Below are 15635 nucleotides of genomic sequence, written 5' to 3'. Positions count from 1 at the left end.
GGGTCCACAGTGGTTGTTATGGTTCCTTTCCCCCTTTCTTCTTCCTTTCAATCCTCTCACCTTCAGTTCCTTGCTTGCTTTCCTTTTTCCTTTTTTTTTTTTGCCCTTGTTGGAGGGTCCTTCCCCCACCTTTTTTTTTTTTTGCCTGGCACCCAGACTGGCTCTAGGCATCCCTGGCTTTAAATGCCAGCAGAGAAGTTTGTATTTTCTTCCCAGCTGCAATAGGAAGCTAGTGGAGCTTTGTGCGTAGGGGAAGTAACATCTTCAGACTTGAAGACCTGTTACTTTGACAAGTGTTGGAAGACTAGATTAGAGAGGGGAGAACCTGGAAGCAGGGAGACCAATTAAAAGGTAGTAGCCCATGCTAGAGGTGATTATGGCTTGAGTTAGGGGAGTTGTTATGTGAGTGGAGAAAAGGGAGTGAATGCAAAAGATATGGAGTAGAATTGAGGGATTTGCCTTCTGATTGTATATAGTGGGGTGGAGGGGTAAGGGACTGTGAGAGAGTAGCTTGATGGTGTAATGGATAGAGCACTAGGCCTGAAGGTAGGAAGACTCATCTTCCTGAGTTCAAATCTGGCCTCAGACACTTACTAGCTGTGTGACCCTGGGCAAGTCATGCAACCCTATTTGCCTTAATTTCCTCATCTGTAAAATGAGCTGGAGAAGGAAATGGCAAACCACTCTAGGATCTTTGCCAAGAAAACCCCAGAAGGGGTCATGAAGAGTCAGACATGACTGAAAATGACCAAATAACAAGAACCAAAATTAGACTCTACAGATTATCTGAATTCTCCTGTCTTTTGCATGGTTTTAATTTACATTATTTTAGTCATTTCTGCCACAGCAGGCAGGTGCCTACTATATTGATTACTATGGATAGGATTCTGTTCAATTCAGGAAACATTTATTAAGCAAATACACTGTTCAATTTAGCATAATTGACAAATGAAATGATAGATGACCAGTACTGTAGAAATTCAGATTAGAGTGATATCATTTCCAGTTGAGGGTGATCAAGAAAAGCTTCAAGGAGGAGGTGGCAATAGAAGTAGGCTTTAAGGATGGCTGAGGTTTGGATAGGTCTTGAGTAGAGGTTATTTCAGGTGAGGGGAATGGTGTGAATAAGTGCATGGAGGTAGAGAAATGCAAAGTGCTTTTAAGAGACAGTAAGTAGACAAGTTTGACTCAAGTAAAGACCATGAATGGGGAAGTGGTGGGAAATATGATTCAGAAGGTAAATTTGGGTTAATCTGGAGTATGTGGGGTATTCCAGGAGGACTAGTGCCTCTGATGTGAGGGCTTGCCAAGCCCTTTTCAGGGCTGCTCATCCACCTTTGATGTCTACTTTTTGCTCAACTCTCACCTGTGGCTCCAAGAAGCTGTAACATATACAGTGGCCATATCCCAGTAAAAGCGTCTCACAGGTTGAGGGTAACCAATAGACCTCAAACCTATTGGTGATGTAGGGGGCTGTCTACTCCCAAGCATGTGAAGACTTCCATGGGTAGAATGGGTGGATGAGAACAATCTGTTCCAACAACCATGAAAGTGGCTGAAACAGGTGTTATGGAGTGCTTAGAGCTTGGTCATACACCAAAGACACCATCCTGGATGTATCAACACTGCATCCCAGGCCATCACCAATTGTCTTGACTTTTGTCCTGCTGCTGGACTTTGATGACTCTGGAAGAGAGAGAGGCTGGTGACTTTGTGCAATTCTTCCTTATTTAAATCCAATTTATACATGAGTCAAGCTATCACCCCCATGATGTTATTGGCCCTCTTCGAAAATGAAGGACAAACAACAACAAGGATTATATTATGGAAGGCCTTGAATGATAAACCTGTCCTATAGACATTAGGAAGCTACTGAAGTTCTTTGAGTAAGAGAGTGAGGTGGGTAGTGGTAGGCATTAGAAACAGTAATTTGACAGTATTGGCAGGAAGGTCTTAAGTGGAAAAAATACTGGAGGCAGGGATACCACCCAGGAGGTTATTGAAATGTTCTAGGCATGATGTAATAAGGCTCTGAATTAGGATGGTGGCAGTAGAAATAGAAAGGAAAGGATAGATGAAAAGGAAATTAAGAAGAAAGGATCCATAGCTTATGGCTACTAGACATAGGGTATCATTTGCCTGAGCATTCACAACTAGGATTAGCATCTTTTTCTTACCTCTACAGAGGTAAGAAATGGGGGTGATGATAAGGGCCAACCTGAAAATCCTAAAATCATGGTTTTGTGTCCTACTCCTGACATAGACTGGTTGTATGACCCTGGCAGAGTTGCATACTCTCTCAGTGCCCCAGTTAATTCTTTAAAACCATAAGTGGCAGGTGATGATCTGCAATGGTGGAAGGAGCAGAGCATTTTATAAATATTGTCTCATTTTATTTATTATCATATATTTATGTTTATTTTCTTACTATTTTTTTTTATTATTTCACAATCCATTAGATTGTGAGCTCCTTGAGGGCAGGAACTGTCTTTTTCCTCTTTTTGTATCTCCAGCACTTAGCACCGTACCTGACACATAATAGATACTTAATTAATGTTTGTTGATTGATTTTGTCATCACAACAATCCTGAGAGATAGGTGCTATTATTATCTCCATTTTATAGATGCTACTACTTACAACACTTACCTTGTAGGACTGTTGTGAAGAGGATATTTTGAAATTGGAAATTGCTAGATAAACATGAGCTACTATTATAAGGGTCTGTAGATTGGAAACCACTTGAGGCCAGACAGTGCTTTGGTTTTGTTTTTGTTTCCTCAGTGCCTAGCACAGTTCTGGTATGTAATAGAATGATGCTTAATAAATACTTATTGTGTGTGATTCTTATGCACATTACTTAAACCCTCTAGGTCTGAGATGCCTTATCTGTAAAAGAAAGGATTAGACTAGACGGCTTTTAAGTTTCTTTTAGACTTCAAATCTCTGACTGCATTATCTTATAAAGAAAATATGTTAGTCTTATTAGCAAACAAATAAACACATAAATAAGCAAACAAATCAGGCATAAGTGAGGTACACATGACATTTTTCACCACTTCCTTGAATATTAGATCCAACGAAGACCTCTTGAAGTTTGACATGGAAGCTTTGGAACAAATAAGTGGAAGGACTACCAAGTCTCACAGTAAACATCAACTATGTAAATCTACTCAATGGTGCTCATGAAGCATTTAGATAAATTCATGTAAGACTTCAAGAATAAATTACTTCATTAATTAATCTGTCATCTCAGTGATCTGGATCATGCAGTCATAGGATCATAACTTTCTGCTTCTTTTTGGGTATTTTTTCTACTGGTACCAACCACAACCTATCCATGTCTTCTTGTCCTCTGTGATTCTTGTCCACACTGTCCAATAAATAGTCTGGTGATAGATTTAGAGGTGAAAGGGACTGAAGAGACCATCAAGTCTAACCTCCTTCCCTCATTTTACCAATGAAGAAATTGAGATACGAAAGTTAAGTAATTTCCCTAGGGTCGTGCAGCTAGTAAGTGTTTGAAGCAAAATTTGGACCTAAGTCCTCCTGACACCAAGGCAAGGGCCCAGTTCACCATACCACACTGCTTTTCTACAGTCTACTGAATACACTTAGGGCTTCTCTCTAGGTTTTTTAATATTCTGTGAATTCTACTGCATCAGTTGGGCTGCCCTGTCTTCCTTCACTCTTGACATATGACTAACCCAAGTTCTTTCTTTTTCACTCTACCATTCCTGGATGATATCTTTCACGCAACTTCTTGCATGTAAATCATCACTGGTGATACATGGCTTGCACCCAACTGTGTGCTAGAGCAAGCACAAACTGAGAGAGCCTGTTGTTAAATTTTCAGTAGGAGCTTAAAATTTGTCTCTTTTTGGCAGCGGAAATGAAATGCTACAAATCAGGGCTTGATTGATTATCTGTGAATTATCTAGACTTAAGAAAGATGGAAAAGTGTTAATAATATATATTAAAATTAAAAGGGTATCATGCATACATTTTTTCCCCAGAGAGCCAAATGTTAAACTTTTACCAGCACACTGCTATTTATACCCACCATGTTTCACTCCATTGTCCTTTGGGTTACCTGCTATTTTGATTTTTAGGAGAGAAAATGTTCCTTCATTTGTAGCCACATAGCAAGCAGCCTTGGGAGAATATTAGTAAAAAGATGACCTTTAATGTCAAGGAATATCTTGGGATGGTTGCCATTGCTGCACAGTTTCCCACCTGTAGCTTGGGCCATGCACTTCCTTCTGTTTTGTTCTCAGCCCAATTCATTGTCTCTCTGCAATCAATGATGCTCATGAAGCATATCCAAGAAACAGACTAACACAGTGGACTAATGGCCTAGCTTAACATACTGCTCATTCATCCCAATAGTCTAGTCTAGTCAGGAGAATAGATATTCTTTGTCCAGTTGATTTTTCCAGTGTATAATACTAAGAATAGGTTAACAGAAATTCCAAATGCTTGGGAAATCGTGGCAACAGCCATCTTTTTGATCCAGACTTACTGATTTCATCTAGTTAGGGAACTCCCTGTAAGGAAATGCTTTCTATGATTGCAGATTGACAACTGTTTTGCAACTTTGATATCTGGGGCACTGAGAGAGTGACTTATCCTGGGTCACACAGTAAGAATGGATCAGAAGCAGGACATAAGCCTAGATCTTCCTGACTCCAAGGCTACTTCTTTATCCACTATACCATGCTGCCTTTCAAGTATAGCCTTGTTTCCCTTATAACTAGAATTTGGGAAGATTAGAAGGTAGATAAACATGTGCTGATGAAGTCTGGCATTTATGTGTGATTATAAAAAAAATTCTCCCTTTCTCTTATTCTCCAATGATGCATCTAATGTTTTCAGAGTATGGGGGAAGGTCAGCTGATAAGGCTTCTCCCTGAGTCAGTTTCCATATCTGTGGCTATAGCAGGGTGGTTGTTTCTGTCTTCCTGGAGGCTGTGAATAATAGCTCCCTCTTTTTTTTTTTCCTTTGCAGGGGTGGAGGAAAGCGTAAAGGCAAAAGCAAAAAGTGGAAGGAAATCTTGAAGTTTCCTCACATTAGCCAGTGTGAAGATCTCCGGAAGATGATAGGTAAGCTCTCTCCTGTGCAGGAGAAGAGGGAGCCAGAACCTTCTATGGGAGGGAGAATGAGAAGGGACCAGGGGCTAATAGTCACTCACCCTGGCTATGGAAGGCAGAAGGTGGTGAGGTTTTAGTAAGCCTGGACCTTGCCTTTGTAGGTGGAGGGATTTCTAGTTGTCCCTGTTGAGAAAACAATAGTTGCCCTGCCCTTAGACTCCATCATTTGTGGCAGGATACCTGGGTTCTTTCTTGAGTGGTGGAGGAGTGGTCCAGGATGAGGAGGGTCACAGTCTTGGGTCTGGGGGAGATAGCTTAAAATATTGCATTCATTTTTTAAAAACCAGTTTTAGGATATAATATTTAATTTTTCCCCAATTACATGTTAAACAAAATTTTAACATTTGTTTATTGCATTCATTCTTGTTGTGGATAGTGTTTTAATTGATGTGACCTCACTATGGAAGCAAAATAAATTCCTATTTATCTGGAATCCAAATAACCACATAATTCAAATGACCATAACTAAGAAATACTCTGACCCCAGGGGTTAATTCCTTGATATTACTGGAGTGCAAAGTTGAGATATAGAATCTGTAGGCAATTAGCCAGAGAGTGTAGCAGAAAGACCATTGGCCAGGCAGCTTCCTCCTCCTCCTGTTCTTCTTCCTCCCCACCCACCTTCAATCTATAACCAGTGAGCACCTTCAAAGATCCAAAGAAAGATATCACAAGGTGAGAAGTGAAGGTGATGGATAGTCTGAGAGCTTCACTGATGTTCTCTCAATATTAGGAGAAAGAAAGAAAGGCTGACAACATGTTGAAGGCTGTAGCAAACTTTTAGGAAGATGTGGAAAAGTCAACCCAGGCTGGGCAAGGCTGGTCATCATTGGAGGGCCCATCCAAATCAACAGGGTCTCAGATCCATTTGAGTATTTGAGTGTCTGAGTATAAATGTCATCTGTTATCAGATATTCCCCCCTCCTGAATATCCCCATTTCCCCCTCAAATCATGGCTTTCCAAGGTGCAGAAAGCATCTTATCTCCCATAGCCTCTGAGGTGAAAATGTTTCAACAGTGATTAAGTGAGAAACATTTGCTGAGTTCCTTCCTTCCTTACAATCCCCTCTCTCCTCCCACTCCTCTTTCCCCTCTAGAACCCAGGTATTTGTGGGCCCCAGGGCTTCTCTCTGGAGATCCCTGAGGTTCTGGCTGTGGGCAAGTACACGTGCAGCAGTTTAGGGCTCCCCTCGGGATCCATAAAGCAAACCTTCCCTAAGTCTGTGTGGATGTGTGAGAAATGTACATGGCTCAGAGCAAGAACTCGAATTTTTCTGTTCCCCTCAGGGGGCATTGAAAAGAGTCTGTGTCTCAAGAAGTGCAGCCTGAAGAGAAGCCTGAGGAAAACAGGAAGGCTGAAATAAACTGAGGGGCTGCATCTTGTGTTGACACAATTATGAGTCAGTTCATACTTTTCAGTTCTCTCCATGTTTACAGTAGACTCTGTGTTTGACTATCCATCGTCTGGTTCCAGTGAAAGGATTTCTTAATTAAAAAAAAATCACTTTTCAGAATAGATAATAAGTCCAAACACTGATAGGTAACCATGTGTGTGTGTGTGTGTGTGTGTGTGTGTGTGTGTGTGTGTGTGTGTGTGTGAGAGAGAGAGAGAGAGAGAGAGAGAGAGAGAGAGAGAAAGAGGAGAGAGGAGAGAAGAGAGAGAGAGAGAGAGAGAGAGAAGAGAGAGACAGACAGACAGACAGACAGACAGAGAGACAGAGACAGAGAGAGAGAGAGAGCGCGCGCCTAACTTGGATACTGCTTAAGAAAGTGCTATCTAGTGAGGAAGCCATTGTGCCAAGGTGGTGTACTTCTTTCTTTGATTTTGGTCCAAAAGGTCCCTCTCCAAAGGCAGTGCTTTGACTCATATTGTGTGCAAAGTACCTGAGCTGGTGGAAGAGCAAAGGGAGAAGATTGTATCCAGTGTCTTTAAGGGACAGGAGGGGTCTCTCTGTCATCCCAAGCAGTGGCACAGGCAAGCATGGAGAGAGCTCCTAGTGACGGCAGGTTACATTTTTTAGTACTTCCAGATTTAAAAAACCCTTTTTTTTTTGAAACAATCCAATGGCATAGGGTATGCAAATATCATTTTCTCCACCTACCTTTCAAAGCTTATTATATATCATCCCCTTCATGCACTTTATGGTCCATCCAGTTCCTCACACAGAACACTCCATCTCCTGTCTTTGTGTATCCGTGCCTGGAATGCACTACCTCCTTATCTCCATTTCTTATGCCTCAAATCTTTCAAGGTTCAGATCAAATTTCACCTCCTATATGAGGCCTTTTTTGATCCCCACTCCTCAGCTTATTCTTCTAAATCAGTCACTTCTGCCTCAATGTGATGAATAAATTATACTTATTTTGTACATATAATCAGTCCTCAATTTTCACAGAGGTATCAATCCTCTGTGAATGTTGATACATTGAACTTATGGAAAATAGGTTCCCATGACCACCAAAACCCGTCATCTTTCACTAGAGATTGCTGAAAATACACTTTTCTGCATGCAATTCTTTATAACAAAACATTAATTCTGATAATATGTACTTTTCCTAACACAGTAATCATGAAATAATGCATATAAATTCAGCACACAAAATTGAAAACAGCCAAAACATTTTTTCTCACTAGAAATTCCCTAGAATTCTATGACCCTTTTGTGTTAACACCTCAATAAAAAAACATTGATTTCAGACAATATTCTCTTTTCATAACACATGAAATCTACAATACCATAAATACTGTACAGCAAATGAAATTCTTAGGACTAAAACATATTTTTAACCTGAATCTTACCTTCCTCTGCATCAGATGGCAATGTGAGGGCGTTGTTCCCTCATCTGCACTTTCGAGGTCACTTTAGTACTTTCTGGAATGGATTCGCAAACACTTTTATGGATACTTTCCTCCTTTTTGTGGATGTAACAAATCGTTAACACCAAACTCGAGGCTGACAACAGCTTCAGATATTCTAGCACAAAATTTATCTAACACCTTTATTTTCTCACTAAGCCACATCACTGACTGTATATGCTTGGGCTTAGAGCCCAAAGGACTTGCACTCTGCTTTGGGGGCATAATTGCAACACAAAATTGAGTTTTAAAGGCAAATGATGAAAATATGCAATGAATGTATGGGGAATCCTTTACAACATTAGGGTGAACAAGACCAGCAAATGCCTAGTAGGATGCATCACACCTCTCATTTTTTTCTCTACTGCACATAGCTAGGAACGTGCAGGGTTGTGAATGCAAAAGTGAAAATGAGGTTACTAACAAAATCACACGAATGCTTGAAGTCAAGAAAGCAAGATGCCCGATTGTTGAAGATCAGCCTAAATGGGTGTGTGTTGTTCGTCTCCTCCTCTTGACCCATAATGTAAGTTCCTTCACAGCAGGGACCATTTCATTTCATTTTTGTATCCATAATACTTAGCATATTAGCCACTCTAAAACAAAAACAAAACCAGAAAAACAGTTTTTACTATTTACACTTAATTTCTACATATGTATGTATCCATAACAGTTATTAGTGATGCTGTCTGTATCTCCTTCCATTCTCTGTTCATCTTTGTGTCTATATAAACCTTTTTATTTTTATATATAGTCATAGTCAAAGTATAGTTATTCTAATTCTGCTTTCCTCACTTCGTATTAGTTTTCCCATATTTATTTATGTTTCTCATATTTATCATTATAATTTTAATTATTTTAATGGATTTTTGTTCTGTCATTACCCTGATATGCCATTGTTTGCCCAGTCATACACAACACATTGGTCATTGAAGTTGCTTCAGTTCTCACATACAAATAAACCTTCTGTATTTTTGAAGAGTTACATCTTTTTTTTTATTCTTCTGAATTATTCCTGGTAATGGAGTAAGTACCACTATGTGTGAAAAGACAGGAGAGGCACAGGGAATTCTTAAATAATCAGGATAGTTAAGAATTGATCTTAGCATGGTAATTTGTTCCATTTTCAAGTACTTTACAGTTTAATACAAGCCTTTCATCTCCATTGGATCACTTGATCCTCACAATTCTGTGAAGCAGTCAGTCCAAGGATCATTATTCCTATTTTACAGGTGAAGAAACTGAGGCTGAGAGAGATAAAATGACTTTGTAGTAAGCGGAAGAGCTAGATCACAGACTCAGATCTAAGTTCCAGGGCATTCTACTATGGTACTCTCTCTCCTTATAATCAGTAGCTTCTGATGTTCTGGCTTTGATGGTGTGTACACGTGGAATGTAGCATCATGGAATTTAGAACTGGAAAAGCACCTTAAATATTTCCTAGTAAAAACCCCTCATTTTACATAAGAAAATAGGCCTATAGAAGTTTAGTAATTTGCCTAAGATCACACAGATAGTAAATAACAGGGCCAGGATTTGAATCTAAGTCTTCTGAATCCACATTTGGCTTTTTCAAGTACACCATGGTGCCTCATACCTGGGAGTCTCTGTCTTTTTCTGTGTGTCTGTTTTTCCCACCAATAAGTCCATAATTAAGCCTTCTCAGCTATAAAATACAGACACTTCCCTGGTGCCTTGTACCTGGGAGTCTCTGTCTTTTTCTGTATGTCTGTTTTTCCCACCAATAAGTCCATAATTAAGCCTTCTCAGCTATAAAATACAGACACTTCCTATTTTAGTGGATACAAAGTTGGCTTCAAAGCTAGGAAGATCCAGGTTCAAGTTTTGTTTTTGACACGTATTGGATGTATGACCCTGGCCATTTAAGCTCTCTGTTCTCTAGACAACTCTCAAAGATTGTAAGTTAGAGGGAAGGTGCTGACTTGCTGATAGGTAGAGGAATTTCCTCTTCTAGAAGTTCCCGATGCCAATAAAGTTATAGGTCTAGTCTCTATCCCTATCCCTATTCCATTGACATTATGACCTATTATATAAATGAATTAGGGATGTCCTCTATGAAATGCTCAAGAGAAAAATGAAAAGCATGTAATAAATCTTTAAAATGCTAATATTAATAATAAACATTATTGCTTATTATTAATATTAGCATTTTTAAATTTTATTTAATTGTGGTACTAGAGGGGACCTTACATGTAATTTGATCTTGTTCTCTACATTCTCCCACCTCAGATAAGCCACCTGAGGCCCAGAGAAATCAAATCTTTTCACAGCATTTCTAGGATCACAGGATGTTAGAGTTGGAAGGGTAGTTAGAGGCCATCTTGTCCACCGAAGTCCTTTACAAGTGAAGAAACTGAGTCCCAAAGACATTAAGTGACTTGCCCAAGGTCACTTAGTGGCAAGCCAGAGTTTGATCTCAGGTCCTCAATCTTGACTCCAAATCTAGTCCCTCTCCCACTGCCATCACAAGGTTATTCAATGACAGAACTGGGGTTGAGGGGAGACCAGAATTCAGGTCTCCTGATACTTAGTTCACACGTTCTTTCTGCCAAACCACATTTCCTTCCATGCTTGTTATTTGCCAACAAATGGTTTGGACAGCAAGACTCGCTCTACCTGTGTTTAAAGCGTGGAGAATGGCTTGGTATTTGAAGGGATAAGCATTTCAAATAGGAATGCAATGCATGCCATTTGTCCTCTTTCCAAGGCTATGATCTGTAACAATGAATGTTTTTATAGAGACTCTTTGCAAATTACACATTACCTTTCTGTAAGCCTTCAAGAATGAATAAGCTACTCAGCATCTTAGCATCCCCACTCCCACCCCCCCCCCCACCACACACACACACACACACACACACACACACACATACACACACACACACACACCCCTGCAAACTGAGGTGTACCAGGGTTCAGAAAACAATTTGTACAGTGCCTGGCACACAGTAAGAGCTTAATAAATGCTTGTTGCCTGTCTTGCCATTACCCCTCCTACATTTTTGCTTCACCATAGGAATGGGCTGGCAGCATGTTAGAGAAGGGGGAGGATTTTTCTAGGAGTCTGGCCTGCTAGAGTCTAAAAAGAGATTACATTAATTGTTGATAAGTTAATTGCCCAAATGAGTCTTCTGAACACCCAAATTTTGAAGGCTGGAACGTCATTGTGATGATAAAATATTGTTGATGTCTTCAAATATTTTTCTCAATGACGCAGAAGGTTCTGTTGGTTAAAAGTGTGGAATTTTTATTTATTTTGCCCAGACCCATTGCGTACTTTATTCTTTCATTAAAAGAAAAAAATCCAGCCTGGGTGAAAGAGTTGATTATTCTGCTGTTTGGCAGATTTTCTGTAGTAACTGTCCAAAAACTATATAATAAATCAAGGTTTTTTCCCAAAGATTGAAGTTTATGAGGAGGCTGGGCCACAGAACGTGGTTGCTGTTTGTTGGATTACACTGGTGTGTTTGCCCTTGTGCCCTCTGAGAAGGGGGAAAGATTTAATTTGCATTGTAAGAAAGCTGATTTGCAAAAACCTTAACTCTTTCAAGGAGGAGCAGCTCTGGGCTGTGGGTAATATTGAGATGAAAACTCTAGGACTTCTCTTTAATTCCATCATTAGTTTTGTTGACAGTGACTTTAACTTTGCCTTGGTAGCAGGGCTGCCCACACCAGTAGGGAGAGGAGATATACTCTATGTTTTTGCCTGGAAGGTCCCACTGGCCCAAAGATAATTCCCACAGTGTAAGAATCATAGCGTTGGAATGGACCTTGGAAATTATCTGCTCTGACTTTAACCTGTTGTATGAGTCCTCTCCACCATGCTCTAGCAAATATTCATTCCCTCATCGTGGGGGTGGGGGCCAGAAAAGGGCTTCCTACCTCATGAGGAAGCAGTCATCCTGTCATTGGACAGTTCTCAATGTTGGGAAGTTCTTCCTTATCTTGAAACAAAATTCACTTTTCTGTTACTTCCCTGTAATGATATCTTTACCCTCTGGACCAAACAGAATAAATCATTCATTTATGACCATTCAATGCATTGACTAAATATTTATTAAAACCCCATCATATGTAAAATCTTGGGGATACAGTAGGCAACAAAGGATGGTTCCTGTCCTCAGGAAGCTTATATTCTACTTTGGGGAAGGAATAGGAATCCAAATAAATCAGTACAGAACAGAAACAAAGTAAATACAAAATTGTTTTCATTGGGTTTAAGGTACTAATAACTGGAATGGACAGGAAAGGCTTTGATAAATGATGGTACATGAGCATTGAAAGAAGCCAGGGAAATTACTAAGAAGGCAGAGGTGAAGAGGGAATCCTTTTTGAGCATGTGAAACAGCCTGTGCAAAGGCGCCCAGGAGCCTACGTGGAATGTCTTATGTAGGGAAAGGGTACATTTAACAGTTGAGCTGGGATATGTAATGGAGGAGAAAGAATAATGTGAAATCAGTCAGTAAAGAAGGTTTGGAACCAAAAGTTCTCCCAATTGTACAGCAGAAAGAAAGATGAATTTGGAGTTGAAGGGTCTGAGTTCAAATCCAGCCTCTGACATTTACTAGCTGTGTGATCTTGATCAAGTCACTTAACCTCTGTGTGCCTCAGTTTCTTCAACTGTAAAATACAGATAATAATAGCATTACTTCTCATTGTTGTGAGAATTGAAACAAATATTTGTAAAGCACTTAGCTCAGTGCTTGGCACATAGTAAACATTTAATAAATACTTGTTCTCTTCTTTATTTTCCCCTTAGTCACTTAACTTCTTGGTCCCTTGGTAAAGGAGGGGTTTGACTAAAAGACTCTAATGTCCCTTCCAGATCTAAATCGGTAATGCTATGATTATGAAGGGCAAAGAAAACTTTAGCCTAGAGGCAATAGGTGGTTACTGAAGCTTCTTGAGCCGAAGAGTGGCGTTTTTAGTTACATCAGCTTAGCAGATATGCAATGAGGAGAGATTGGAAGCAGAAAGAACAATTAGAAAGGCTATTGCAATAGTCCAGAGGAGAGTCTAATCCTTTTTTTCTCCATGAGAGCCCTTTAGATATTTGAAGACAGCTCTCATGTTTCCCTTAAATCTCCTCTTATCCAGGTCAAACACCCCCAGTTCTTTCAACTGTTTCTTTTATGACATGATTTTGAATCCTCTTACGTACCGTCTTGGTCATCTTCCTCTGGATACATTCCAATCCTTCCTGAAATGTGGCACCCAGAACTGTACACAGTGCTGCAGATGTAGTCTGTCAATGGAGATTAGAGTGGGACTGTCCCTTCTCTATTGTAGGTATTATAATTCTCTTAATGTTTCCTAAGAACTATTGACTCACTGAGCTTGAAGTTTATTAAAAGCCCCTGTTGTTTTTCATGTGAACTGATGACTTATCCCTGAAGCTCCACCGTGGGACTATCATGTCATCCATTTAGTTTAAAGCATTATATCAATATTCAACAGCAAATTCCCTCCCTTCCAACCTAAAGTGTATGACTTTGAGCTATCAAGCATTAATACCTCAGTATGAATAAGTTTCAAATCCTTTCCCAAGAGTAACTCTTGATGAGGGGGAAAAGGGAGGCCATGAGGTTACTGAGAACCTGGAGAGGAGGAAAGAGGCCAGGAGAGTAAAGACAAACTTTGATGATCATAATTTTATTTAGAATCAGAGCTGCTTTCTCCATATGGTAAGAGATTGAAAATATTCCTCTCTCTGAATTTACTTTCTTGGAAATTTGTAGATATCAAATTGAGTTCCCTGTAACTAACTCAACATTACCATTTTGACCAGATAGCCTGCAGCTGTAATATCCCAGTGAAATGAAGGTGATAAGTTGAATGAATCCCCCGAGTGTTGTTTAAGGACGTGTTTCAAACCATCTCCCTATCAGACTGGCTTTGGAGAACTCATATTATTCAAACTTCAAGCTCTGGTTTCTGAAAGCACATGAGGTTGAGGGTGGAAGGATCCCCCATGATCTTTGGGACCTAATCTATCCCTGTGTTGAAAGTCCCACTGTGGCATAATAGAGAGAGAACTTGTGCTGTAAAGATAACCTGGGTTTATGCCCGGCCTCTGATACAAGCCACCTGTGCAATTATAGACAAATCATTTAATTCTTCAGCATCATGGACAATTCTCTCATATTGTTAGTTGTAAAGAAGGTGCTTGTCTGCTTTGGAGAGGAGGAAATTTTCTCACTGGGAGCTCTCTATGCTGATGAAATCACAGGCTTGGTTCACCTCCCCCCCACCCAAATGTAGAGGGAGTTGGACCCAACGTATGGAAGCCAGGTTAGTAGATGTCAGAAGGTTCAAAAGAAGATATGTTGGCCGTACTTGCCTAGATAATCAATCTGGCTTGAGCAAGAGCTTAAGAACGTCCCTGTGTATGGACTAATTGAGGTTGCACAGATTGTTTCTGGTCTTTGGTCCTTCAGCTGTGCCTGCTGAGATTACCTGTGTTTTGTAATGCTTGGTGCCAGAAAACAGGTATCTTGCCAGCGGGAATCAACACAACCTTATAATCCCATTTCAGCAGGTCTGCTGGACAGCATTTGGATGTCTTGAAATTTGGATGACTTCCACTCCAGAACCCAGGGTTCCTGTTCCAACCATCTTGTCCTTGACCCACATTCCTTCCCATTAGTCTCCTTACTGGACCAAGGACACATGAAGTCCATATCATGGTCTCTCTGTCTATGGCTCTGGACCAGATGCAGTAATTTAGTCTTGTCCAAAGATATCTCCTGCCTAGACCTGAACTTGATCTGGTAGCTGACCCTCCCCTAAATTGGTAACAGATCCTGAATCACTTACTGGCTTAAAGGGGAGGACAGGGAGGACTGAAGGAATCTTGCAGATTTGAGGCCCAATACAGACCCTGATGCCACAATTCAGGTTCATTCTCATATATGGGCTGCATTTGAATTGTAGAATGTATAGTAGAATGTATAGAGATTATCTTGTTTGACCATCCTGTCTCTGAGACAAGGAGACTGAGGCTCAGAGGTTGAGAGATCTGGCTCAGGTCAGAGAGTTACCAAATGACAAAGCCCAAACTGAAAACACAGTCTTCTGACTTTAAGGCTTTGGTGTTTTTTCTTTCTGTAGAACAGAGCATGTGTCGGTGGATCCCAGGCCAACAAAGGCAACTTCTCCCTCATCAGCAGTCGCTGTCAGAAGCATGGGGCCCTTCATTCCCGTTGACGTCTCTTCTGTCCTTGGGTCACTGTGGCCTGCCCCACTCCCGGTGCTCTGCCACTTAGCTTGTGCTGATAAGGCAAGGCATCTGCCTGGCCTTGGGATTTAAAATATATTTGGATAACACAGATTTAGAAAGTCAGATGGCTTGTTTGTAGTTCTAAGAAAGTAGAAAATAGCAGGTATCATTCTCCAATTGCTTCTGGTATGTCTGTCTTGTCTTCCCAACCAAAATGTGAAGGCCTTAAGGGCAGGGATCATGTCTTAGATTGGTTTACCCACTCAGCACTTAGCACCGGGCTACATACCTACATAACAGACATTTGATAAATACATGTGGTGTTCCTTTTACCGAAGAAGCCAAGTATCATCCTCAAGATCATGGCCTAAGCAAATAGAGCCATTTCA

General features: G+C 40.4%; 1 protein-coding gene across 4 annotated transcripts in view; it reads left to right on the top strand.

Annotated features, from left to right (window-relative positions):
- Positions 1 to 5011: 5011 nt before the first annotated feature.
- Positions 5012 to 15635, top strand: part of GRK5 (G protein-coupled receptor kinase 5) — a 185953-nt gene continuing 175329 nt past the window's right edge. For 2 of the 4 annotated variants that reach the window (XR_013485242.1, XM_020988207.2), the window contains exon 1: positions 5012 to 5101. Coding sequence is in view for 1 of the 4 variants with exons in the window: in XM_020988207.2 (XP_020843866.2) it covers positions 5095 to 5101 (7 nt within the window). In the remaining 3 variants the exon portion in view is untranslated. The remainder of the gene's footprint in view (positions 5102 to 15635) is intronic. The other 2 variants (XM_078151031.1, XM_078151030.1) reach the window with 2 other exon arrangements.

This window comes from Phascolarctos cinereus, unplaced genomic scaffold (genome assembly GCF_003287225.1).
Source record: "Phascolarctos cinereus isolate Bilbo 61053 unplaced genomic scaffold, phaCin_HiC Scaffold_3;HRSCAF=262, whole genome shotgun sequence".
Classification (NCBI taxonomy): Eukaryota; Metazoa; Chordata; class Mammalia; order Diprotodontia; family Phascolarctidae; genus Phascolarctos; species Phascolarctos cinereus.
Note: the sequence above shows the minus strand (reverse complement) of the source record. Positions and strands in the feature narration are given on the sequence as shown.